The sequence below is a fragment of the Salmo trutta genome, chromosome 29 (genome assembly GCF_901001165.1).
Source record: "Salmo trutta chromosome 29, fSalTru1.1, whole genome shotgun sequence".
Taxonomy (NCBI): Eukaryota; Metazoa; Chordata; class Actinopteri; order Salmoniformes; family Salmonidae; genus Salmo; species Salmo trutta.
In genome coordinates, this window is record NC_042985.1 from 26,224,330 (window position 1) to 26,249,085 (window position 24,756).

Below are 24,756 nucleotides of genomic sequence, written 5' to 3' on the forward strand. Positions count from 1 at the left end.
GGTGCAACATAGACCGATGCTCCTCCGCTGTCTGTCTCCTCCTGAATGTAAACATGGCCGTTGTGTCCATAGCAAAAAGGATAGCAAAGCCTTGGATATAATGCTGCTAGCTAGCTAAATACGAAAGTTGTCACTGCTGTATGCCAGCAGGGTTTACGTTGTGGAGTTCTTCTCTAGTAAGATTAGTGAATTAACTCACGGTCTGCAGCGAGGCGTTCGCAAAGTTCTGCGAATGGAATGCTTGCTAGTTAGCTAAAGCTAGCTAGGTTGTTTGACGAAGTAAAACTTGCTTGCTAGCAGCTAACTACAAGGCTAGCTGGCTACTAGTAACTTGCTCGCGAGGAGGACACCCAGAGCTCGCCAGCACAGTACAGCAGCTGTGTTGACACGAAACGAAAGGAGATACCCAGCAACAATCCCAGCCTGATCCAGATGGGGAAATATATCTCTAAAAATTGACTGTATTGTTGACTACTTCACATTTTCAGCAATTTATTTTTTTGCTGTTGTTATTGTGCTAGCTAACGTACAAGTTAGTTAACGTTTGACATTCTTTTTTCACTGAAATCTTGGAAGTATCCATTAATCATCTTCAGTCATTGGACTCAAGCTATTAATAATGTTTTCTGTGAAGCCCTTGAAACCAACCTTTAAATCCTACCTTCTGCCTGTACAGGTGAGTAACCTTACTTGACTAGCAAAGTTACTCTGTCCTCAGTATACTAACAGTTACTTGCTATTACTGAGCAGTTAGCTAGCTAGGATTACTTGTTCAATTCACTAGCTATATGTTGTGCATAATTTAGTTTGCTTATTATAGACCAACAATCTGTCTCTGTTTTATATTTCATGCAGACTGATCTGAAAAAAACTCCACAGCCACCTATCAAGAAGTTAGAGGCCAAGTTACTTCCAGGTGAGTTTACGGTTCCCTCTGCCACAGCTAGCTTGTTGTTTCTGACTGTTCTATTTGTAACTAACAATTATGTTATGAATATGTAGAGGCTACATAAATTAAACCACCCATCAAAATATCCCGCTCCTGAAAAATAACCAGTAAAGGCTGACCTCATCCAGCTATAGTCTTTCTTCTCATGCTAAGGTAGAAGATGATTGATATTTCAATGACCAGCCAGTGAAAACTCCCATATCTCTTCAGCCAAATGTAATTTCTTGTTTTGAATGTGTTGTCTATCAGTGCACCTCACTTGTGGTTTTCCCCACAGGTCTTTGGCATCCCTTATTGTCGCATCATTAGGCTGTGGTAATCTCATCCAACTGAAAGTCTATTTTCTCTGGGCTATCTCAAGTCACCATGACAATGCGGTGCCTGCCTGGCCCCCTTTTCATCACTGCAACTAACTGTGCATAATTTAGCCTTAGTTAACAATGGGCTGGTTCAGATATGCCTCCTGATTTTGCAGTCAAATCCCAGCTCAGAGAGGATGCGAGTTGGTTAATGACTGTGTCTTAAGGAGGTTACAATAAGAGATTCACAAGGGTATTTCCTGTTCACAGAGCATCGGTCACTGAAAACTATTTTTTGCCTTTTGTGTGTTTTTCTTCGCAACTTTGAATTTTTAATGCGTGGCAGGGCCTCAGGTTTGTTTACTTTTTTCCATTTAGTTGGCAGTGTTTGTGTGTGAGCTGAACTGACACCCAACCTCTCCATATTACATTTTGCTCCAGTGTATTAAGATAAACAAGGAGACATTTAAAGAGAATGGAAATAATGAAAAGTCTATATGTGTCTAACCGCCACTCATTAATCTGTGTACAGAGAGGGGCCATGACCGTCCACTCAATTCATGTTGCCCACCCATAAACTATTGTTGCAAAAAAGCCAACAACATTCTTAAGCATTTCGGTTCATTCATGGCTGTTATGGAGGCGGAAGCTCACTGATATAATGGAGCAAGATTGAGAAACACTTGACCATATAACCTTGAAGTATCATTAGGCCTATATCTGAGTCTGAGGGCAAGTTGTGAATCAGAGGTTGTGCTGTGGGACGAATTTCCCTTTGAGGCGTTCACTCCTTATAATTAAGCAACAGAGGATGGACCTTCCTTCATTCTAAAATAGAAGTGACTTGCCTGGTTGTACTTACGCTGCTGAAATAAAAGCAAAACCTCCCTCTTGCACTCTATTGCTATTTCCTCTGCTTTGCAGGGATCTACACTGACTTAAATTGGAATATGTTTGCGTACACAAATACATTTAGGAGCACATTGACTAATATTTGATGAAATAAAACTAGAATCCTTCATTTTTAAAAATTGCACAGCAATATTTAGGCGCATATGTGAGTAAAACTCCCACTGTATAGCCCTGCTTTGGTTGTATAGTTTTACCCTTATCTGTTGCAGCTGATTATTTTAAGAGGCTGCTATGTTTTATAGAGGGATACCGGTTGTTCCTTGACTGGAGGTTTAGCTATTGTTATTGCTGGGTTCTGCCAGTGGGTTTCAATGAATGCTGGCAGTGAAAGTAAACATGACGCACTCATGCAGTGCCACCTGGCCTTGCTTTACAAAATACGATAGTCACCTCCTCACCCTCAACCTGACTACAAACAGTTTAGCCTACATAGAATCTCAGGTTTGATTTTACACTATGGTCTATCTTTAGTTCATGGCTCTGTGAGGGTGGCCCTGAATGGATAGACTTTGGCTTTATTTGTGGGCATCCCAGCTCCTCGGTAGTGTTGCTATGCGACTTGAATGTGACCCATTCAAAAGGGTCTCTGATTGAATGATCCGTTCAAGTCCACACCAAACTGACCAGACAGAGGAACACAGTGGGGCTAACTCATCTCAGCAAATCATCTCAACTGTCCTCCTCTCTCTTCTATCTTTCCCTCTCTTTCTGTTCATCTGTCCTCCTCTCTTAATTTCTGTAGCTCTCTGTTTACCTCTCTGTCCTCCTCAGATTCTCTCTTCATCCCTGGCTGGATCCTTTGCTGGCTGCCCACCTCTAATTAGTGAACTGTCTGGTTGGGTTTCTCCCTCTTCTCTCTGAAAGTTTTTCTTTTTCTCCTCCTCTAGGCCCAGTTCTCTCACCCCCACACTCTCTCTCTCTCTTTGTATGTGACCTGTGTTTCTGGAGTGTGTGTGGGTGTCCAAACATAGACGACCAACATTGACTGTTTTGTTTAGGCTCCTCGCTGACACACTGTCACCTTTATGACACACGTTCATCTGAACTGTAGGCATCTGTAATGATAGTTAGACAGGTACTGTAATAGATGCTGTTGTTTTCTCAGTAGGAGAATGTGAGCTGAGGCCTCTCCTGAGGCGGTGGAAAAATGTGCCTAGCAGTGGTGTTTGCATGAGGCAAAGCTAACTCTCTGTACTCCCAAACACATTCTCACATCTCTGGCCCACATACTCCTACTGTCCTCAGTCTCTCTTCACCAGTTAGTTTGTCAGCACATGAGTTCTGCTCCATTAATCACACAAGCTAGGCTAATATGGGCAAAGTCATGAGTTTCTCAAAATGACGTGTCGCTATCCATCAGCAATGTGATGTTGATACTGGCACACTGTACTCTACTGTTGTACAGGTGGAATGCTGAAGCATATCCGTCCCTTTAACTGCCATCTTTGTGTTGTGACTGAGACATTTCTCCCTGGTCTCGTGTGACTCAGAGGATTGTGATAATCACTGTATACGGAGACCATGTTGGGTCTCTGAGCCTGTGTCCCTCACCACCAGATGTCCAAACTGTGATGTGGTCTGCTAGGTGCTGTACACAAACACAGGTGGCCTGCTTTGAAAGCTTCAAAACCCCAGGAAGCAAAGCAGGTTGTGGTTAGTTGGGTCAGTTGGCAGGTGTGATCACATGAATAGCCCTATATGATTTAGGGTTTTGTGGACTTAGTCAAAAAGGAGAACCAGATCCTAGGAAGTGTTTGTTTCCACCAGTATGGTTACATGATATACATGTTTTTGACATGCCAATCACACACAGGATAGGCCTTGTGATTGTTCTGAATCTGTGTTACCTCTGGTCACATGATAGACCACAACCTTGGCCAACTGACATTTATCTGAATAGGCACTGAAAGTAGCCAACTCTGTGATAAACAGAGAGTGCTATGATGTAAGCAGTTGATGACATGACCACAGTACTGTTAGATGTTGTGGTAACCCAGGTTACTTACTGGCAGAGTTGCAGTCCAGTGGGGGTGAAAGGCTGCAGTCCAGGCAGTTACTGTACCCTTTGTGTCAGACCTGTCAGCATTTGTGCATAAGTTAAAAAACTTGTGATGCAGTGACATGGGTGATATAATGTAGCTTGTAAACAATGTTTAACATGGAATACAGGTAAGAACAAACAGGCCTAGCCTTGGGCGTAATTCATTAAGTAACATGTTCACGTTTGTTTATTCGTCATATACAAGGAGTAGCCTACACAGTGCAAGATTCACCTGCAAGTCAGCATTTCATTGCACCGTGTACTCCATGTGTATATACAGTTGAAGTCGGAAGTTTACATACACCTTAGACAAATACATTTAAACTCAGTTTTTCACAATTCCTGACAATTAATCCTAGTAAAAATTCCCTGTTTTAGGTCAGTTAGGATCACCACTGTATTTTAAGAATGTGAAATGTCAGAATAATTGCAGAGAGAAGGATTTATTTCAGCGTTTATTTCTTTCATCACATTCCCAGTGGGTCATAAATTTACATACACTCGATTAATATTTGGTAGCATTGCCATTAAATTGTTTAACTTGGGTAAAACATTTCGGGTAGCCTTCCACAAGTTGGGTGAATTCTGGCCCATTCCTCCTGACAGAGCTGGTGTAACTGAGTCAGGTTTTTAGGCCTCCTTGCTCGCACACGCTTTTTCAGTTCTGCCCACACATTTTCTATGGGATTGAGGTCAGGGCTTTGTGATGGTCACACCAATACCTTAACTTTGTTGTTTTTAAGCCATTTTGCCACAACTTTGGAAGTATGCTTGGTGTTTTTTTTCCATTTGGAAGACCCATTGGCGACGTTCATCTCTAGGAGACAGAAGGCGTCTCCTTCCTGGGCGGTATGACGGCTGCGTGGTCCCATGGTGTTTATACTTGCATACTATTGTTTGTACAGATAAACGTGGTACCTTCAGGCATTTGGAAATTGTTTCCAAGGATGAACCAGACTTGTGGATATCTACAATTTGTTTTCCTGAGGTCTTTGCTGATTTCTTTTGATTTTGAAGGTAGGCCTTGAAATACATCATTAGGTACACCTCCAATTGACTCAAATGATGTCAATTAGCCTATCAGAAGCTTCTAAAGCTATGACTTAATTTTCTGGAATTTTCCAAGCTGTTTAAAGGCACAGTCATCTTAGTGTATGTAAACTTATGACCCACTGGAATTGTAATACAGTGAATTATAAGTGAAACAATCTGTCTGTAAACAATTGTTGGAAAAATAACTTGTGTCATGCACAAAGTAGATGTCCTAACCGACTTGCCAAAACTGTAGTTTGTTAACAAGAAATTTGTGGAGTGGTTGAAAAGCGAGTTTTAATGACTCCAACATAAGTGCATGTAAACTTCCGACTTCAACTATAAATGTACGGTCAGGCTCTAATTTGAGTGTACGGTCAGGCTCTAATTTAAGTGTACGGTCAGGCTCTAATTTGAATGTACAGTCAGGCTCTAATTTGCTCATAGACAATGCAGTGTATAATCTAAACGAATGCATCAAAAGAAACCAGCTAAATAGAAAGTGACAGATTACAGCTGGGCTGAATGGGTTAAACTCTTGCTGACTCTGAGGGAAAAACTGTCATTTTGACATGTGATGATCCTGTTTACAGTGCTGGGCCTGGTTCTCTTTGGCTGTTCCCTGCCTGTCCTACGGTAACCCTCTGCAAAGCAGCTCCAGCTGTTATAGTTTAGCGATGCTGCAGTGTCACTCACAACCGTACTGCCACGATATAAAACGAGAGGGAATCACCACTGCACTGCACTGCATTCATGTACTAGTCTATCATACAGTCTCTTCTACTTTAGGTCTTCACTTCATGCAATTGTAAATTCATGCTTAATCTATCATGAAATGCCAGGATATTTGCACTATGCAAAGGTAGCAGCTGCATTCATTGAACTGGTCATTGTTTAGATTTGAAGTGTTTAAGAGAGAGACAGTGGTTTGTCATAAACATTCATGTCCTTCAATGTTGCCAGCGAGGTTGAGAGCTAATTACTGTCAGACCTCTTAGGTCCCTGTTCAGTGACACAGGAAATGGCAACATCAATAAAAACAACATGAATGGTTAAGTCTAGAAAGTTAAGGCCTAGTTTAGGACTGGGTACACCTGTCTTTGATGAAGAGGGGTTTTGATCTGGATGTAAAACTTGAGAGGAGGACCTCGATCCATCAAGCAGCCTTACTAACCAAAGCGTTCTTTGTCCGTTTGAGGCTGGGCTCAGTTGAAAGTTTATGCTGAGCTCTCAGTTTTCTTAATGGCAGATCGTTTTCCCAGGAGGAGGACAGCTAGGCCCACCTGATCCCCATTCTCTGGCTCATGGGGTTTTCCTGGCAAGCCTGTAGTGCATGGGCTGAGTCTGTGAACTCCCACTGAATGGCCAGAGAGAGAGAAGGATCCTGGAGTAGAAACAGTCAGCAGTGTATGTGACTCATCATGGGCTCTTTTTTTATATTGAAAAAGAAATACCTCTTGGAGCTGTGTGCATCTGGGCTATGGAGGTAATTAAAAACATCTGTTTGTGAGGAGGAAAGGAAAGTCCTGTAAATGGAGGGAACCCTCTTTGGTTCAGACACCAGGTTCTGGTCAGGCTGTGGGTGTTTGTGTTTTTTCCTGAGATGCTACTGGAACCAAAGAGGGGTTAAAGAGTAGAGGTCAACGGGCAACTAGGTCTATAGGTTAGGCAACAGAGAGTGTTGTGTTGACCTCCTCTGTCATGAAGAGGTCTAGCTATTCTATGACAGGTATTTCCGTCACCCTGACCCAACGCCTCAGACTGGAATGTGGGATCATTAGAGCCAATTCGAGGGCCTGAGAGGAGAAATGCACAGATCACTCTCCGGCAGCGTAACAGGATGCCTCTGGCTGGATGGCAGAATCCTGAATGAGACTAGGAGATAGCCATCTCAGTATGTATGTGATCATTCCACTTCCATAGCACATTTTCCCAAGCTTCATTCATGTCATATTACTCAGCCATCAGCCCATGTTTTGTTTCATCGCTATAAGACTTAAAATAACTTTGGTTAACACTCACACCTTCAATTTCTGGCCATTTTAGGCCTATGTTTTCTACCTCTTTTTCTTTGAAACCTAAATGTCATGGTTCATGTTACTTCCTGTTTGTCATCCTCAGGGGAGATTGTGGTGAACGAAGTGAGCTTTGTGAGGAAGTGCATCGGAGCAGATAGCAGCCATGGTGACCTGTGGGGGAAGCTGATATGCACCAACTTCAAGGTTTCCTTCATCACCCATGATGCCCTCCCCAAGCAGGTATATTTTCAATGTGAGTGCACTCCAGTGGAGGCTGCTGAGGGGAGGATGGCTCATAATAATGACTGGAACGGCGAGAATGGAATGGCATCAGACACATGGAAACCGTGTGTTGATGTATTTGATACCATTTCACTGATTCCGCTCCAGCCATTACCACGAGCCCGTCCTCCCTAATTAAGGTGCCACCAACCTCCTGTGGTACACTGTGTGCCTCTCTCCCAAAAATGACTGTAGCTCTATGGGCTAGTTACCCAGACACGGATTCATCCGAGACAATCTCCATTACAATGTATTTTTAGTCCAAGACTAGTCTTAATCTGTTTCCCGGGAGACTGGCCCTACATGATCACACCTGAGTTTATTGGAGGTTTATTGGAGAAAGTGTGGTCAAGGCTGTCACATGATAAGCAACATGTGGGATTGGCCTGTTGTTTGTTGTGAAATACCCATCAACAAAAAGATTTGTAAGACACTGGTGTCTTTCTTCCCGTGTCAGATGTTTTATGTAACTTTCCACCCTGTGCTTTTAGACCACCTGTTTTGTGTTAAGCTTATTTTGATGCCTTCACCTCTTAAACAACTTAAGTGAGTCATCCCAGATCTGTTTACTTGAAAAACAAAAGTTTATAGGACTCGTGGAAGGATTGCACTGCTCTGGGAAATCAGCCTTGATCTTAACGGTCCTCATTGATGGCAAAATTGTGGATTTGCCTTTCAGTGCAAATGGGGTAACTTTTAGATTCACACATTTGCTCGAAAGTTGTCAATGATCTCCATTCATCAGCTGATTCCATGTTAATCATTACATTTCACTGAAATACGAAAACGACAGTATCATCATCAGTGTTCCTGGCAGAGCATTTCCAGATGGTTGAAATGTTCTCCTCTCAGCTGTTGATAACATGTGGTGCGCTCCAGTTAAAACCTCTGGTCTCCCTGGAACTATTGTGTGCTTTTTCCCCAGGTACCTCCACTCCTCACCATGTTGATCTCTGTGTTGTGTTCTGTTCTTTCAGAGGTTCCAGGTTGCCAACCGTCTGCTTGGAGAGCACGATGTTCCCCTGGCATGTGTGGAGCAAGTGGTGACAGGTAAGACCATGTGCTATTATGCTAACCATGGTGACGAGATGCCAAACAAACTCAAACAGCAATCTCCACCAAAATATAACTCTCAGTGGAAAGTAGCCTACTCGTATGACACTGGAAGTCCCTTTAGTTCAGAAATAAACAGCAGTTTAGGTTCCTGACAGGTAATGTTTTTTTTTAATAGCCTGTGTAAAATAAATTACCTATGAAACGCATTGCCCCCCACGATTCTGCCTTTATGACCGATATAATGGATTTTGTAAGACCCCCACACTTCTTGGACCGCTGCAGCTGTAACGCTTCATCAACACCCAGCTGTTGAATTATGAATGCACAATGGACAGGTTGTGCTCTCCTCCTTTGAAATCCCCATGAATGTTTTTTTTCTGATGGCTGAGGGACCAGTCGGACCTCTCAGATCCAATCACGTCCCATCTGGCTGACCCCAGTCTCTGTGTTTAGGCTGATACCAGGCTGATTTTTGACACACACCATTGACTTAAACCAGTTTTGGTGACTGCCTGCCTGCTCCCCCTGGTCACCGATCCATTTTTAGTATCTACATAGATGAGGTCATAGCCCAGACAGAGGGCCCTGGCTGAAAAGCCTGTTCCGGATTAACCTTGTTTGTGTAACTCATAGCCTCGCTCTCTGCTGACATGGCTGGGAGCGTGGCGCTGTTGTGCTGAGCTGATAAAGCATGAAGCAATGTTTTCTACTCAGTACGCCCTCAACAAAGGTCCTTTATGAGAGCCTTGGCTTGGCAAAAACACTGACCCAACACTCCACCCACCACAAACCGAGACGAGGCATTGGTCTTATCCTTGATGGTAAGGTAGTGAAGGTGTGTGCAGGTGGTGGTACACAGGCCAAGACTATATTCCTGGTGTGCCATGGAAACATGCAAATCATCCCCTTCTGGTTCTAAGATCATTATATACTGAACAAAAATATAAACGCAACATGCAACAATTTCAAGATTTTACCGAGTTACAGTTCATATAAAGAAATCAGTGAATTGAAATAAATTCATTAGGCCCTAATCTATGGATTTCACCAGTGGTGGAAAAAGTTACCAATTGTCATACTTGAGGAAAAGTAAAGATACCTTTTATAGAAAATGACTCAAGTTAAAGAGAAAGTCACCCAGTAAAATCCTACTTTAGTAAAAGTCTAAAAGTATTTGGTTTTCAATATACTTAACTGTCAAAAGAAAATGTAATTGATCAAATATACTTAAGTATCAAAAGTAGGAATCATTTCAAATTCCTTATATTAAGCAAACCAGACAGCACCATCTTCTTGTTTTTTGTTTATTTACAGATAGCCAGGGGCACGCTCTAACACTTAGACATAATTTACAAATAAAGCATGTGTTTAGTGAGTCCGCCAGATCAGAGGCAGTAGGGTTGACCAGGGATGTTTTCTTGATAAGCGTGTGAATTAGACAATTTTCCTGTCCTGCTAAGCATTCAAAATGTAACGAGTACTTTTGGGTGTCAGGGAAAAGGTAAAGAGTAAAAAGTACATACTTTTGTTTAGGAATGTAGTGAAGTAAAAGTTGTAAAAAATATAAATAGTAAAGTAGCTAGCTGCTTTTATAGAAAAGTTCAACCTCTTTGTTTATGTGGCAGTTAGCAGATGTGTGCAAACAGGGGTGGGGAACATAGTGTATAAAAGGTGTTTAGTTTGTCTCTGTAGATAGCTGACGTTGCCACCATAGTCTGTTCTTTCCTGCAAGTTTCCATACAGAGGAGTTCCTACAGATGGTACAAACGGGATGTCACATACTGCGGTCGAACCCAGCTCTTATCTGTACGCCCAGACTTATAACTGTCCCACAAGACAACAAGCCTGCATCAGTGGAAAAAACACTATCATATAACAATGGACAGTTATCTAAGTCAAAACAGCATAGTATGTCTAATTTAGTAATTTTCCACGACAACATTACTACAGCCAGCATGCCAATTGCACACTGTCAACTTGAGACATCTGTGGCATTGTGTTGTGTGACAAAACTGCACATTTTAGAGTGGCTTTTTATTGTCCCCAGCACAAGGTGCACCTGTATTTCAGCTCATGAGACATGGCACCAACACTTTACATGTTGCGTTTATAATTCTGTTCAGTATATTTCAGAGGGTGAAATAAACAGTTGAATCTTGTGGAAAATGTTTTACCATATGTAATACTCGAGGAACCTCTGAAAAAGACTTTTCTGTATTCAGAATAACATAAGTATATTTAGAGTATTACCCCATAAAGGGTCATCCGAACATGAAGAATGAAGTTCCTCATTTGTTTTTAGACAGCTCAGGTCTGGAGGATCAATTTCAGTTCCTACTTGGTTGAATTTCTCTGAAGCTCTGTGGTGACATAGATAATCAGTTTTTCTGTGGAATCTTTGGTCACTCAGCTGCCCACTTCCCACATGTACATTACCCCACACTATACTAGTGTTGTCCCAGATCTGTACTGTATGTGCTTTAGCCCAACTTCTCTAAAAAAAACATTAGGCTTACAGACCTGGGACCAGGCAACTACTGTTACTATTTGCTTATCCATTAGCCCTAATAATGTGTGCACCTTAGCCACGATCAAGGTACTAAACGATATCATAACCGCCATCGATAAAAGACAGTACTGTGCAGCTGTCTTCATCGACCTGGCCAAGGCTTTCGACTCTGTCAATCACCGCATTCTTATCGGCAGACTCAACAGGCTTGGTTTCTCAAATGACTGCCTCGCCTGGTTCACCAACTACTTCTTAGACAGAGGTCAGTATGTCAAATCGGAATGCCTTTTGTCCGGACCTCTGGCAGTCTCTATGGGGGTACCACAGGGTTAATTTCTCGGGCCAACTCTTTTCTCTGTATATATCAATGATGTCGCTCTTGCTGCGGGTGATTCCCTGATCCACCTCTACGCAGACGACACCATCCTGTATACATCTGGCCCTTCTTTGGACACTGTTAACTAATCTCCAAACGAGTTTCAATGCCATACAACACTCCTTCCGTGGCCTCCAAATGCTCTTAAATGCTAGTAAAACCAAATGCGTGCTTTTCAACCGTTCGCTGCCCGTACCCGCCCGCCTGACCAGCATCACTACTCTGTCTGGTTCTGACTTAGAATATGTGGACAACTACAAATACCTAGGTGTCTGGCTAGACTGTAAACTCTCCTTCCAGACTCATATTAAACATCTCCAATCCAAAATTAAATCTAGAATCGGCTTCCTATTTCGCAATAAAGCCTCCTTCACTCATGCCGCCAAACATACCCTTGTAAAACTGACTCTCCTACCGATCCTCGACTTCGGCGATGTCATTTACAAAATAGCTTCCAATACTCTACTCAGCAAACTGGATGCAGTCTATCACAGTGCCATCCGTTTTGTCACCAAAGCCCCATATACCACCCACCACTGCGACCTGTATACTCTAGTCGGCTGGCCCTCGCTACATATTCGTTGCCAGAACCCACTGACTCCAGGTCATCTATAAGTCTATGCTAGGTAAAGCTCCGCCTTATCTCAGCTCACTGGTCACGATAACAACACCCACCCGTAGCACGCGCTCCAGCAGGTATATCTCACTGGTCATCCCCAAAGCCAACACCTCCTTTGGCCGCCTCTCCTTCCAGTTCTCTGCTGCTAATGACTGGAATGAATTGCAAAAATCGCTGAAGCTGGAGACTTATAATTCCCTCACTAACTTTAAACATCAGCTATCAGAGCAGCTAACTGATCGCTGCAGCTGTACATAGCCCATCTGTAAATAGCCCATCCAATCTACCTACCTCATCCCCGTATTGTTTTTATTTACTTTTCTTCTCTTTTGCACACCAGTATTTCTACTTGCACATCATCATCTGCTCATCTATCACTCCAGTGTTAATTTGCTAAATTGTAATTACTTCGCTACTATGGCCTATTTATTGCCTTACCTCCTCATGCCATTTGCACACACTGTATATAGACTTTCTTTTTTTCTAATGTGTTATTGACTGTATGCTTGTTTATTCCATATGTAACTCGGTGTTGTTGTTTGTGTCGCTCTGCTTTGCTTTATCTTGGCCAGGTCACAGTTGTAAATGAGAACTTGTTCTCAACTTGCCTACCTGGTTAAATAAAGGTGTTTTGTGTTTGTTCCTCTCAGTGAACGATGCTAAGGGGAAGCAGAAGGTTCTGTGTTCCAACCAGAAGCTGAAGTTTAATCCCACCGAGCTCATCCTTTACTGCAAGGACTTCCGAATCATCAGGTTCCGCTTCGACGAGGCTGGGCCCCAAAGCGCCAAGAAGGTTTGCGATATAAGTTTTCTGAACAAAATGGACACTTTTGATGTATAAACACTATATACATTTACATGGTGTTGACTCTTGAATTGAACTTGAGGCTAGATACCAGCCATCTAGCATGGTAATCCTCCAACTCAACTCTGCCTCACCACTACAGTGGATTAGTTTCTAAGAGGATTTCACTGGTAATTCACTGTGGAGTGGAATGCCGCTGCTGTCAGTATAGCTGTTCCCAAAAGACTGCCACTGTCAGATTTAAATATTTTTTAATCATCTCTTGCTAGCCTACATGATTATCAGCGTTAAGTCCCATTATGTGAGTATGAGAGCAAACATGCTGCCAATGACACTAGTTAATCCTTTATTTTGGATGAGTAAGAATGCCATGTGTACTATGTCCTCTCCCAGAAAACCAAACAGGACTGTATGTGTATGGTAACCCCATTGACAAACACACTGAGGAGGCCCTTCTGGGGCGATGTAGGCTGCCCTGTAGGCTGCCCTGTATCCTCCTTTCTGTGCTTTTCCTCCCCTCTCCACCCCTCTTCTCCCCTCTTCTATTTCTGACAGCAAAGCCAACAAACAGGCCTGGTAAGAGCATTCACCTGGAGTATTTATTTTTATTTATTTTTATTTCACCTTTATTTAACCAGGTAGGCTAGTTGAAAACAAGTTCTCATTTACAACTGCGACCTGGCCAAGGTAAAGAAAAGCAGTGTGAAACAAACAACAACAACACAGAGTTACACATGGAATAAACAAGCGTACAGTCAATAACACAATATAAAAAAAGAAAGTCTATATACAGTGTTACCGAGCCCTGTGGGCCTGTTGAGCTCATGCTAGACAATGTGATGCTGTGTTCAGTGAGAAGGAGCCGGGTAGGAGGGAGAAGGAGCTGGGTAGGAGGAAGAAGGAGCCGTGTAGGAGGAGCCGGGGAGAAGGGAGCCGATTAGGAGGGAGAAGGGAGCCGGGTAGGAGGAAGAAGGAGCCGTGTAGGAGGAGCCGGGGAGAAGGGAGCCGATTAGGAGGGAGAAGGGAGCCGGGTAGTAGGGAGCCGGGTAGGAGGGAGAAGGGAGCCGGGTAGTAGGGAGAAGGGAGCCGGGTAGAAGGGAGCCGGGTAGGAGAGAGAAGGGAGCCGGGTAGTAGGGAGCCGGGTAGGAGGGAGAAGGGAGCCGGGTAGTAGGGAGCCGGGTAGGAGAGAGAAGGGAGCCGGGTAGAAGGGAGCCGGGTAGGAGAGAGAAGGGAGCCGGGTAGAAGGGAGCCGGGTAGGAGAGAGAAGGGAGCCGGGTAGGAGGGAGAAGGGAGCCGGGTAGAAGGGAGCCGGGTAGGAGAGAGAAGGGAGCCGGGTAGGAGGGAGAAGGGAGCCGGGTAGGAGAGAGAAGGGAGCCGGGTAGGAGGGAGAAGGGAGCCGGGTAGAAGGGAGCCGGGTAGGAGAGAGAAGGGAGCCGGGTAGAAGGGAGCCGGGTAGGAGAGAGAAGGGAGCCGGGTAGAAGGGAGCCGGGTAGGAGAGAGAAGGGAGCCGGGTAGGAGGGAGAAGGGAGCCGGGTAGAAGGGAGCCGGGTAGGAGAGAGAAGGGAGCCGGGTAGAAGGGAGCCGGGTAGGAGAGAGAAGGGAGCCGGGTAGGAGGGAGAAGGGAGCCGGGTAGAAGGGAGCCGGGTAGGAGAGAGAAGGGAGCCGGGTAGAAGGGAGCCGGGTAGGAGAGAGAAGGGAGCCGGGTAGTAGGGAGCCGGGTAGGAGGGAGAAGGGAGCCGGGTAGAAGGAAGAAGGAGCCGTGTAGGAGGAGCCGGGTAGTAGGGAGCCGGGTAGGAGGGAGAAGGGAGCCGGGTAGAAGGGAGCCGGGTAGGAGAGAGAAGGGAGCCGGGTAGGAGGGAGAAGGGAGCCGGGTAGAAGGAAGAAGGAGCCGTGTAGGAGGAGCCGGGGAGAAGGGAGCCGGGTAGGAGGGAGAAGGGAGCCGGGTAGGAGGGAGAAGGGAGCCGGGTAGGAGGGAGAAGGGAGCCGGGTAGAAGGGAGCCGGATAGGAGGGAGAAGGGAGCCGGGTAGGAGGAAGAAGGAGCCGTGTAGGAGGAGCCGGGGAGAAGGGAGCCGATTAGGAGGGAGAAGGGAGCCGGGTAGGAGGGAGAAGGGAGCCGGGTAGTAGGGAGCCGGGTAGGAGGGAGAAGGGAGCCGGGTAGTAGGGAGCCGGGGAGAAGGGAGCCGATTAGGAGGGAGAAGGGAGCCGGGTAGGAGGGAGAAGGGAGCCGGGTAGAAGGGAGCCGGGTAGGAGAGAGAAGGGAGCCGGGTAGTAGGGAGCCGGGTAGGAGGGAGAAGGGAGCCGGGTAGGAGGGAGAAGGGAGCCGGGTAGAAGGGAGCCGGGTAGGAGAGAGAAGGGAGCCGGGTAGTAGGGAGCCGGGTAGGAGGGAGAAGGGAGCCGGGTAGGAGGGAGAAGGGAGCCGGGTAGAAGGGAGCCGGGTAGGAGAGAGAAGGGAGCCGGGTAGGAGGGAGAAGGGAGCCGGGTAGAAGGGAGAAGGGAGCCGGGTAGAAGGGAGCCGGGTAGGAGAGAGAAGGGAGCCGGGTAGAAGGGAGCCGGGTAGGAGGGAGAAGGGAGCCGGGGAGAAGGGAGCCGGGTAGGAGGGAGAAGGGAGCCGGGTAGGAGGGAGAAGGGAGCCGGGTAGAAGGGAGCCGGGTAGGAGGGAGAAGGGAGCCGGGTAGAAGGGAGCCGGATAGGAGGGAGAAGGGAGCCGGGTAGTAGGGAGCCGGGTAGGAGGGAGAAGGGAGCCGGGTAGAAGGGAGCCGGATAGGAGGGAGAAGGGAGCCGGGTAGTAGGGGAGCAGGGTAGGAGGGAGAAGGGAGCCGGGTAGTAGGGGAGCAGGGTAGGAGGGAGAAGGGAGCCGGGTAGTAGGGGAGCAGGGTAGGAGGGAGAAGGGAGCAGGTTAGGGGGGAGAAGCAAGCAGGGTATGAGGGAGAAGGAACCGGGTAGGAGAGAGAAGGAGCCACCCTGGATATAACCTGCAAGCCCCTTGGAACATATGAAGCCGGATAGAGAGGTTTTAAAGTCACCACAAAAAACATCCAGGGAACAAAACATGCATTCAGCCTTCTAGTTTCTGATCACTCTGCAACCACAGATGCTGTTGCACCTCAGGTTCTGGTCCAAAAGGGAATTCTGTGTTATGTGGAGTAAGGCCTCCAAGAGTTCTTAGCAGCAGCCCTGAGTCCTCTGCATGGCCGTGGCAGGGAGACCGCAGACCTCAGTATATCTTCCTGACAGCCTGCGTCTATGTACACACGTGACCTTAGATCTCCAGCCAGAGCGCATGGTGCATGCCACATGGGAGCAGTTTGTCAGAGAAAGGGGGAGGTAGCGCTTGAAGGGCCTCAACACATACCTGAAAGATATTGAACTAAGAAGTAACTGTTAACATTACCTGGCTACTCTGCCTTCCAGGGCCTTTTATTTTTTTGGGGGGGGGGTTTGGTAACTCATGACAATTTGATTTGTTGTGTCTTGGGCACTGTTATGACAGCTGTTTTGAAGTCCAATGGTAACTCCTGGTTGTTTCTGATTACACATGGTGTTTTTTATGAATGGGTGTTTCTGCTGTAAGTATTGGAATGGTACGGAGTGGGATTTAACTGCACTTCCTGTGCCTATTTCTATATGGGGACACACAGTGTAATTACTGTGGGGAGCTAAACCAGGGCTTGTTCCTTGTTTTTCTTTGTGACATATGGAATGAAGCCATTCTATAATAGCTTATAATACCAAAGGAATTTACAGAGTTGGGAGCAGTCTCTCAAATATACACAGGCACATACATACATACATACACGCATGCATGCATACATACATACATACATACATACATACATACATACATACATACATACATACATACATACATACATACACGCATACATGCATGCATACATACATACAAGTCCCTTCCTTGTGTCCTGTGTTTTGGTCGCAGCTCCTCCAATGAATGGACAGCATTGTGTAATTCTATGCCACTGCCACCGATGGAAAGCTCCAAACGCCAGACTCAGCCCTCTATCCCAATAGAAATAGGCGTTCTGCTAAGGTTTGCTTTCCTAGGTTTCACTTAATGGAAATCCTGGCTGCCACGCTTAAGTCTGAATGCTTGGAGCAACTTAGCTACCCAGATAGTCCCAAGGCACACTTACAAATACATGAGTATGGTTCAATGGTTGAAGTCTTTCAAATGTTTGCCCTTGCTTTTCAACGTTTGTCTTTTATTAGAAATAGTGAGACATACCCTTCAAGGTGCAGAAAACATGACTTAGTGCCTCAGCTGTTGAGAATGTCTGGGCTAAATAATACATTCTACTGATTAAATGGTGGGATCTTGTAGTAAAGGTAGAGGCCTTGGCTACAAGGGGCACAGCTTGAAGTGTTATTGAAAATTCCCAAGCAGGTTCCTGAGTCTTTAGCCAATAAAATCATCACCTCTAAATGAATAAAAACAACTCCTGTAAAAGGTGAACAGAAAAACACTGGCCGTGGTCAGCAGACTCCGAGGCAGCCAGAATGTGCCTCAGAGTGCATTTCAACGACACAACTCATTGAAAAGGGACAGCATATCCTATGGAGTCACTGAAACCTGTCTCCATTCACAGTACAGAATTATCTGCCGTCACATCTTAAAGATTCTAGCAGACCATCTCCCTTAGATTGTATTGTTGGGGCCAGGAGATTTTCCAGACTCCCTGACCTGACAAGTGGTGCATTTCCATACAGGATTTACCGCAGGGTTTTACCCAAAAGTCTAAGACTTTTCTATTTCCATCTTTGTGTGCCGGCACCCATGTCTCATTGGGCCATGGCTCCGTCAGATCTGCTCTCACCTGGGGCCAAAGCCAGGCCACTGCTACTTTTCAGCCTGCATTTACATAATAATGGTTACTCTGAACTTTAACACCTCACAAAGCAACTGTTTTGATTCTTCAGAGGTTGTTTATTCTGCTCTTCACTAGTCCTCACTGCCAGCCTTAGCTATGGAAACAATTTCCCTAGTATAATATAAAGGCTGTAAAGGCGTTACAGTCAAAAAGCAGCAAAGGAAAACTTCCAGGCTCGTATAACTAGGCCCTACAGTGCATTCGGAAAGTATTCAGACCCCTTGACTTTTTCCACATTTTATGTTATGTTACAGCCTTATTCTAAAATGTATTAAATAGTTTTTTCCCCCCTCAACAACCTTAACACAATACCCCATAATGACAAAGCAAAACAAGTTTTTAGAAATCTTAGCAAATAAAAAAAAAATAAAAAAAAAAATATATATATATATATATATATATATATATATATTATTATTTTTTTTGCTAAGATTTCTAAAAACTTGTTTTTAATACATTTTGTATTAAATGCATATATATAATACATATATATATATAATACATTTGCGAAGAAATCTAAAACTGTTTTACTTTGTCATTATGTGGTTTGTATGTAGATTGCTGAGGAAAAAATGTGAATGTTATTCATTTTAGAATACGGCTGTAACGTAACAAAATGTGGAAAAAGTCGAGGGGTCGGAATACTTTCCAAAGGCACTGTATGTACTGTATATTTGCCTGGACCTGTTCAGTTCCTTCCTTTTGAAGTCATGTGTTTGCCCCACCCTGTGATTTAAGGTTTGCCTGGCCATCGCTCACTACTCCCAGCCCGCTGATCCCCAGCTGCTGTTTGGCTTTGAGTACGTAGGGAAGCAATACTATGGATCCTTGGGTAGGTACACAGTACACTGCTTAATCATCTTGTTCTGAGTGAAAAGGCTTTGAAACACCCTTATTCCCTGTGGCCTGCCAAACTGTTCTAGCTATCAATAGCATCCCCACTGTACATGTCTTGACATGTCAGGAACCTAAAGGAAAACATGCCGAATACACTGTTAACAGAACAATGTGATCAGTTGAGTTTTGTTGGAACACCGGGGCATCAACAGATATTTACAATTGTTGCAATGTTTGAGTTGAAGGAAATACAGCAAGCAGGTGTGTGTCTTTAATTAGCAAGAACTCACTGCTGCATGTGCAGGGGAGCGAGTTAATGGCGTAGATCCCGGAGGAGGACTGCAGATGCCCCTGTTTGACCGGCCCTCTGAATGGGACAGAGAGATCAAGAGAACAGGTGCAGCAGAGTGGAGGGTGTGCTCCATCAACGAGGGCTACATCGTCTCATCCAGGTGGGGCCCACATAGTTTAGGGGAGTGGGGATGAGGGGGAGGGAGGGTTACTGCAGGCCTTGAGCTCATTTTCTAAATGACATCATGGATTATTACCAGATTTGGATTATGATTAACATAGCTCATTAGAGTGTCATAATCCTCATCAGGCAGAATGATAATAATTTATGTAACACACTTAGGTAATGGCTTACATTGACACTTTATGTAATAGAATCTTTGTTGAGATGGAAATGTAGTTATTGCTTCACTTGCTGCCACAGAGTTATTTCTTTTCATATTGTGGTGAACCATTCAGAATCTGCTGTGGCTAATATGACGCCTGACTCAGTGACATCAAATGTTAACCTTTTGTCGTTTGGAGCATCTCTGTAATGCATATTTCCTCCTTATATTTCTCTCTCCAGTCTCCCAGAGTACTTTGTGGTCCCAGTGTCCCTGGCGGATCAAGACCTGAAGCAGTACTTATGTTTTTTCACTGCTCACCGCATCCCTGTGAGTGGCCAGCCTCTTTCATCCCCAAAAACAACAGCTTTTGCTAAATAAAAGCCGTTCATGCTGTTTTAGACAGAAACAGTCGGTCTAGAGAATTCTATCAAGTATTAATGACTCCGATTTGTTAAGTGCTTTGAGAGGAGTGACTATGCATTTGAGCGTATGTGAGTGTTTGTAAGTGAGAGAACGAGGGAGACCGTTTGTGTGTGACTGCTGAAACATGATAAGGTGGTGTGTGTTTGTGTGTGTTTCCTTAGTTGTGGTGCTGGAATCACCCCAACGGGAGTGCCCTGGTGCGCATGGCCAGCATCAGTGACCCACTGCAGCAGAGGAAGCTGGACCAGAGGTATAATAAGACTGAATGGAATATCAATGAATCCATTTATATTTGTTGATGTTTTCATATTGTTTACTACAATCGTATGTTTTCAATTTCCTTTCAAATAGTGTGATTATCATGTCAGCACTGTGATTTGTTATTTTGGCATAACTGACAAGTGAGATTGCCAAACTATTCTGTCCAGACTCGCAGTACCAAAGAGAAGTAAATAAACTGCCTGTCAAATAAACAGTGCTGTTAAGACCATTTCCAACAGTCTTTTCCTGCTCTGTGCTGTGGTAGGATCTGTAGTGCCATAACAAAGAGCCACCCACAGCGCAGTGACGTCCTCAAGTCCGACCTGGACAAGAACCTGCCCAACATCCAGGACATCCAGGCTGCCTTTGTCAAAGTGCGGCAGATCTGTGTCATCGGTAAGTCGGAGGAATTGAAATCAATCAATCAAATGAATGTTGTGATCTATTTGTTGCTTAATACATTTTTTTATGAAGGCACTTTGTTGTTCTTAGGATTTTATTGCTGTTCTTAGGGATTCTGAAAGCTCTTGGGATGTTTGACTGTGTGTTTGTTTGTGTGCAGAGCCCTTTGAGGAGTCTGAGGAGAAGTGGCTGTCGTCCATGGAAAGCTCTCGATGGCTGGAGTATGTCAGGTATGTACAAATATTTAGACGCCACTGGCCCAGCAGGTTGGCTCACCGTGCTGTTTGCACTGGCATTGCCGCTGTCCTGCATGAAGTTTCATTTAGAAAAGTACTAGCATTGATAAACGTTCCTGCTGGTTCTCTCTCTACCATCTGATATATATATTAGTCATTTTATTTACATTTTTTAATGGTGGTAATATTTCATGAACAAGTACAGGATAATTTTGGTTGGACTCAACTTTTGGTCAGAGTTAATGAATGTCGTACTTAAGATGTATGTGTAAATGTTACATATTTTTACCTAGAGTAAAGTCAACTGTATCCTTTCATATTCCTGGCTCCAGGGCCTTCCTGAAGCATTCAGCCGAGGTAGTCTACTTGCTGGAGGGAAAACATGTGTCTGTCATTCTGCAAGGTAACGAAATACATGGTTTTGTCCTTTAGTTGTCTGTCTCTGTCTGTCTGTCTGACCTGTATTTCTCTCTTTTCTCTCTCTCTTCTCTCTTTCACCTCTCTTCTCTCTCCAGAGGAAGAAGACAGGGACCTGAGCTGTGTGGTGTCCTCTCTGGTACAACTGATGCTGGACCCTCACTTCCGTAGCCTCACTGGCTTCCAGAGCCTGGTGCAGAAGGAGTGGGTGATGGCTGGCCATCGCTTCCTCGACCGGTGCAACCATTTGAAGAAGAATGACAAAGAGGAGGTAGGCTTAGTCTATTTGCATACTTGACATGGAGCTTGACATGGAGATGTACTTTGAAATGTTGTCATTGTTTTTGTGCCCAGTGATTTTAGTCATTTAGCAAACACTCTTAACCTTAATTGCTCCTGTAAGTCTCTCAGGATAAGTACCTTGCTCAAGGGCACATCAACAGATTATTCACCTAGTCGGCTCAGGGAGTCAAAACAGCAACCTTTTGATTACTGGCCCAACGATTTTAATCGCTAGACTACCTGCCGCCCTTAATCACAATATTCTCTACCTTTCCCCCTCTTCCTCTCCTACATCCCCTCAGTCTCCTCTGTTCCAGCTGTTCCTGGACTGTGTGTGGCAGATTATAAATCAGTACCCAGCAGCCTTTGAGTTCACTGAGACATACCTGACTGTGCTCAGTGACAGCATGTGGATCCCTGTCTTCAGCACCTTCCTCTTCAACTGTCCCCAGCAGCGCACTGAGAACAGCATGGTGAGGAGCTCACACACAAAAAGCCACAAACACAGGAAGTTCCCCCTTAACATAGTTGCGGTTGTATTCAACTCCGTCAACCCACCTCTGATATGATACAGCTCAGCTCTGTGTGCAGCTGTGTGCAGTATTAGTAACCTTACCTGTCCTCCACAGGATTTTTCTAAGAGTAAGTGCATCCCTCTGGGGGAGGAGAAGGCCCTGCGTTTCCCCCCTGTCTGGGACTGGTCACAGCAGTTCACCCCCAAAGACCAGGCCCTCTTCAACAACCCCATGTATGTTGGAAAAGGTGCCACCTGTGTTCAGAACGGAGCAGTGAAGTCCTTCAGACGCACCAAGGTCAGTTTGCTCTCTTTGTTTGAGAATGCAAATGAATACAATGAAAGAGAGAGTTGTCAACTAACCCTAAATAACTTGTAAATGAGTGTGTTCCTTTCTCTTCCAGAAAAACTACAGTTCTACACTCCGAGGGATGCCCTCTTCCCTGAGGAACATCCTGATGGACGGCCATGACAGCCTCACCCTGACCAGGCGGAACTCTCTGGTGCCGCGGCTCAAACCAGACTTCTCCCAGATCAGAGAAGTGGTGGAGAGCCCAACAGAGCGCTTCTTCAGGGACTGGGTCTCTCGGCCCGCAGACCTACAGGGGATGCTCATCCCCCAGCTCCTGCCTTCACACCTGGCCCTGTGGAGGCTCTACTTCCTGCGCTGGGTCCCTGAAGCCAGCATCCTCAAGGGCGGCCCTGTAACCGCATACCACAAGCTCTCCCAGCTGGCTGATGAGGTAGAGAAGCTGCAGAGCCAGCTACGCCAGTACAAGGGGGCCACTCCGGCCAGCACCCCGACCTCCAACCCCAGCGCCCCCCCATCAGACCACAGCAGGATGTACTTTAAGGCCGGTTCCACCCTCGAGCCCTCTTCAACTCCAGAGTACCTCAGCTCCTCCTTCCCCTTCTCTCCCGTGGGGAACATGTGCCGCCGCAGCATCCTGGGCACTCCTCTCAGCAAGTTCCTGAACGGGGCAAAGATATGGCTCTCCACTGAAACTCTGGCCAATGAGGCACTCTGAGGTCCCGTGGCTAAAGTTCTCACTCAAATCAGTGTTTTTAGTCCAGAAGGGATGTCCTATCATGCTAGAGGCCGGAGGCTAGCTCAGTTGAATGTGATGATGTGGCTGTTTTTTGCACAAGATTATTCATCTTTACTTAAATCGCACATTTCTTCAGGGGTTTGCCAGGGTTGCTCTCTGTAGGAAGTGAATTTTGATTTCCAGTTTCACTTTCTAGTTTTAGATTCAGTTGAGTACGTAGAAGAATGTTAGTGGAATATGATTTTGTAGTGACATTGATGTAGTGATGACACTTTGCGAAGGAAAAAAGGAGTTATGAGGAGGAGTTAAATCTGTGGTAGACACTTATTGCTTTATTTGTATCACTTAATATAGTTTAGTTGTATTTCTAGAGACCTTCTGGTAAGGTACTGCATTATTTCTAGAATGAATAATAACCAAATCATGAATAGTGAAAGGAGAAGGACAGACAGGGCTATTTACTATTAGGCCTTCTTGCAGGAAATGATCTTCAATCACACAACACACCAATAAAATACCAGGGAACAGGCACTGGAAAATGTCTTCACCGTTTGAGACAATACATTTGTAGACATTCATCAATCAACTTTTTCCTTGATGGCTTTGGCATTGAAATGCAACCGTTTCTGGACATGTATGATTTGGAGCTGTGGGCAGAAAAGAACCCCTGGGCATGCTGGATACCTGTCCTATCATTACTGTACACCCACACAGCCTGAACTGATGCTGCTAATGGCTGGACGCCGCCTGAACTGATGCTCAGACAATCGGCATGTCTATTCACCATAGTCAGGTGATGTGTTTCAGAGTGGGCTTGAAGTGGAGACATGTAAACAGTTGGAATCTGTTTTCTCTAATGAGCCCTCATTGCTCCTTCACCTGATATTAACAAGACAAATCCCAAATAAGAAGTGAAGCTGTATGAAATAAGTGAAGCTGTATGAATAAGAAGTGAAGCTGTATGAATAAGAAGTGAAGCTGTATGAAATAACTACTGGTAATGGTGGTGGTTGTTTGAATCATGAGAAGGTGAAAATAATATTGGCAAATAATGTACAGTTCTATTGCTTGAAATATTATAATATATAATATTATAATATTTTCTAATTATGGTACTTACTGATTTTTAGCCCCTACTTTTAGTTTATATTCCATTAATGCACAGCCCTTGTTTTACTTTACCACTAATTCACACCATTGGTGCACTCAGCATTGTTATTGTATAACAATTGTGCTCTTCATTTGACACAATTTGATATTGATCAACAGTGCACATATTTATTCAGTTATGCAAATGATCTTAAACAGGAATGTAGGAAATTCCTTTTTAGATGGAAATGTGGGTTACTTACTGTGTTCAATGTACCGGTTCACTTCTATCACTTATTCTACTATGCATGTTGTTACACCCAGAGTAATGACATTAGGAGAGACTGAGTACTTCAAAAGCTGCATCTGGAAGCCACATTTAAGTGCTTGATCTGAAGTACCATGTTGGGATTAATGTTATGTTGTACCTTTGTGCTCTGTGGAGTATCAATGTGTTAGGTCAAGTTTGGAGATACACATTTAATGCTTGCAGAACACTTGTTGGAAAATTGAGGGTTCTGAAGTGCAAAAGCACTGTCAACACTGACCACAGGGGATCACAGCTGTAAGGCCAAATGTCAATGTTAAAGAATTTAGAGCAAATAAAAATGCTAACAATTTCTGAAGTTGTTGTTTTTTTTATGGGGGGGCGTTTTGTGTGAATATTCTTGTACTCAGTATTTCATTGACACCCAATAAGATGGCTGCAACGCTTGTGACTGGACTGGATTGCGAAGCTGAGACGATTAGCAATGTCTGCAACACAGATTTATAAGGGAAACTGAAAATATTCACATGATATTCAAATTAATATATTAACCATGCTATATGCAGGTCTGAT

At 44.7% G+C, this 24,756-nt stretch overlaps 1 protein-coding gene across 2 annotated transcripts; it reads left to right on the plus strand.

Moving 5' to 3' along the window:
• The first annotated feature begins 2 nt into the window (after positions 1-2).
• On the plus strand, positions 3-24,537 carry LOC115167248 (myotubularin-related protein 10). Of its 2 annotated transcripts, XM_029721462.1 has the most exons (16): positions 3-676; positions 856-916; positions 7,355-7,491; positions 8,511-8,583; positions 12,744-12,886; positions 18,524-18,617; positions 18,927-19,074; positions 19,482-19,569; positions 19,827-19,915; positions 20,192-20,322; positions 20,489-20,558; positions 20,897-20,967; positions 21,080-21,252; positions 21,566-21,736; positions 21,893-22,075; positions 22,182-24,537. In XM_029721462.1, the coding sequence occupies exons 1-16, from the start codon at positions 620-622 to the stop codon at positions 22,803-22,805; spliced, it is 2,313 nt and encodes a 770-aa protein (XP_029577322.1). In that variant the 5' UTR covers positions 3-619; the 3' UTR covers positions 22,806-24,537. The 2 variants fall into 2 exon arrangements, with proteins under 2 accessions (XP_029577322.1, XP_029577323.1); XM_029721463.1 differs by lacking the exons at positions 3-676; positions 856-916 and having other exon boundaries at positions 7,358-7,504.
• Positions 24,538-24,756: the final 219 nt, after the last annotated feature.

What these genes read in the sequence shown, in the direction of transcription:
- LOC115167248 (XM_029721462.1), top strand. Translation starts at nt 620, where the DNA reads ATGTTTTCTGTGAAGCCCTTGAAACCAACCTTTAAATCCTACCTTCTG. An exon ending in TCACTGCTCACCGCATCCCT is followed by an intron (nt 19,570 to 19,826) that starts GTGAGTGGCCAG and finishes GTGTTTCCTTAG; the next exon opens with TTGTGGTGCTGGAATCACCC. An exon ending in AGCGCACTGAGAACAGCATG is followed by an intron (nt 21,737 to 21,892) that starts GTGAGGAGCTCA and finishes TGTCCTCCACAG; the next exon opens with GATTTTTCTAAGAGTAAGTG.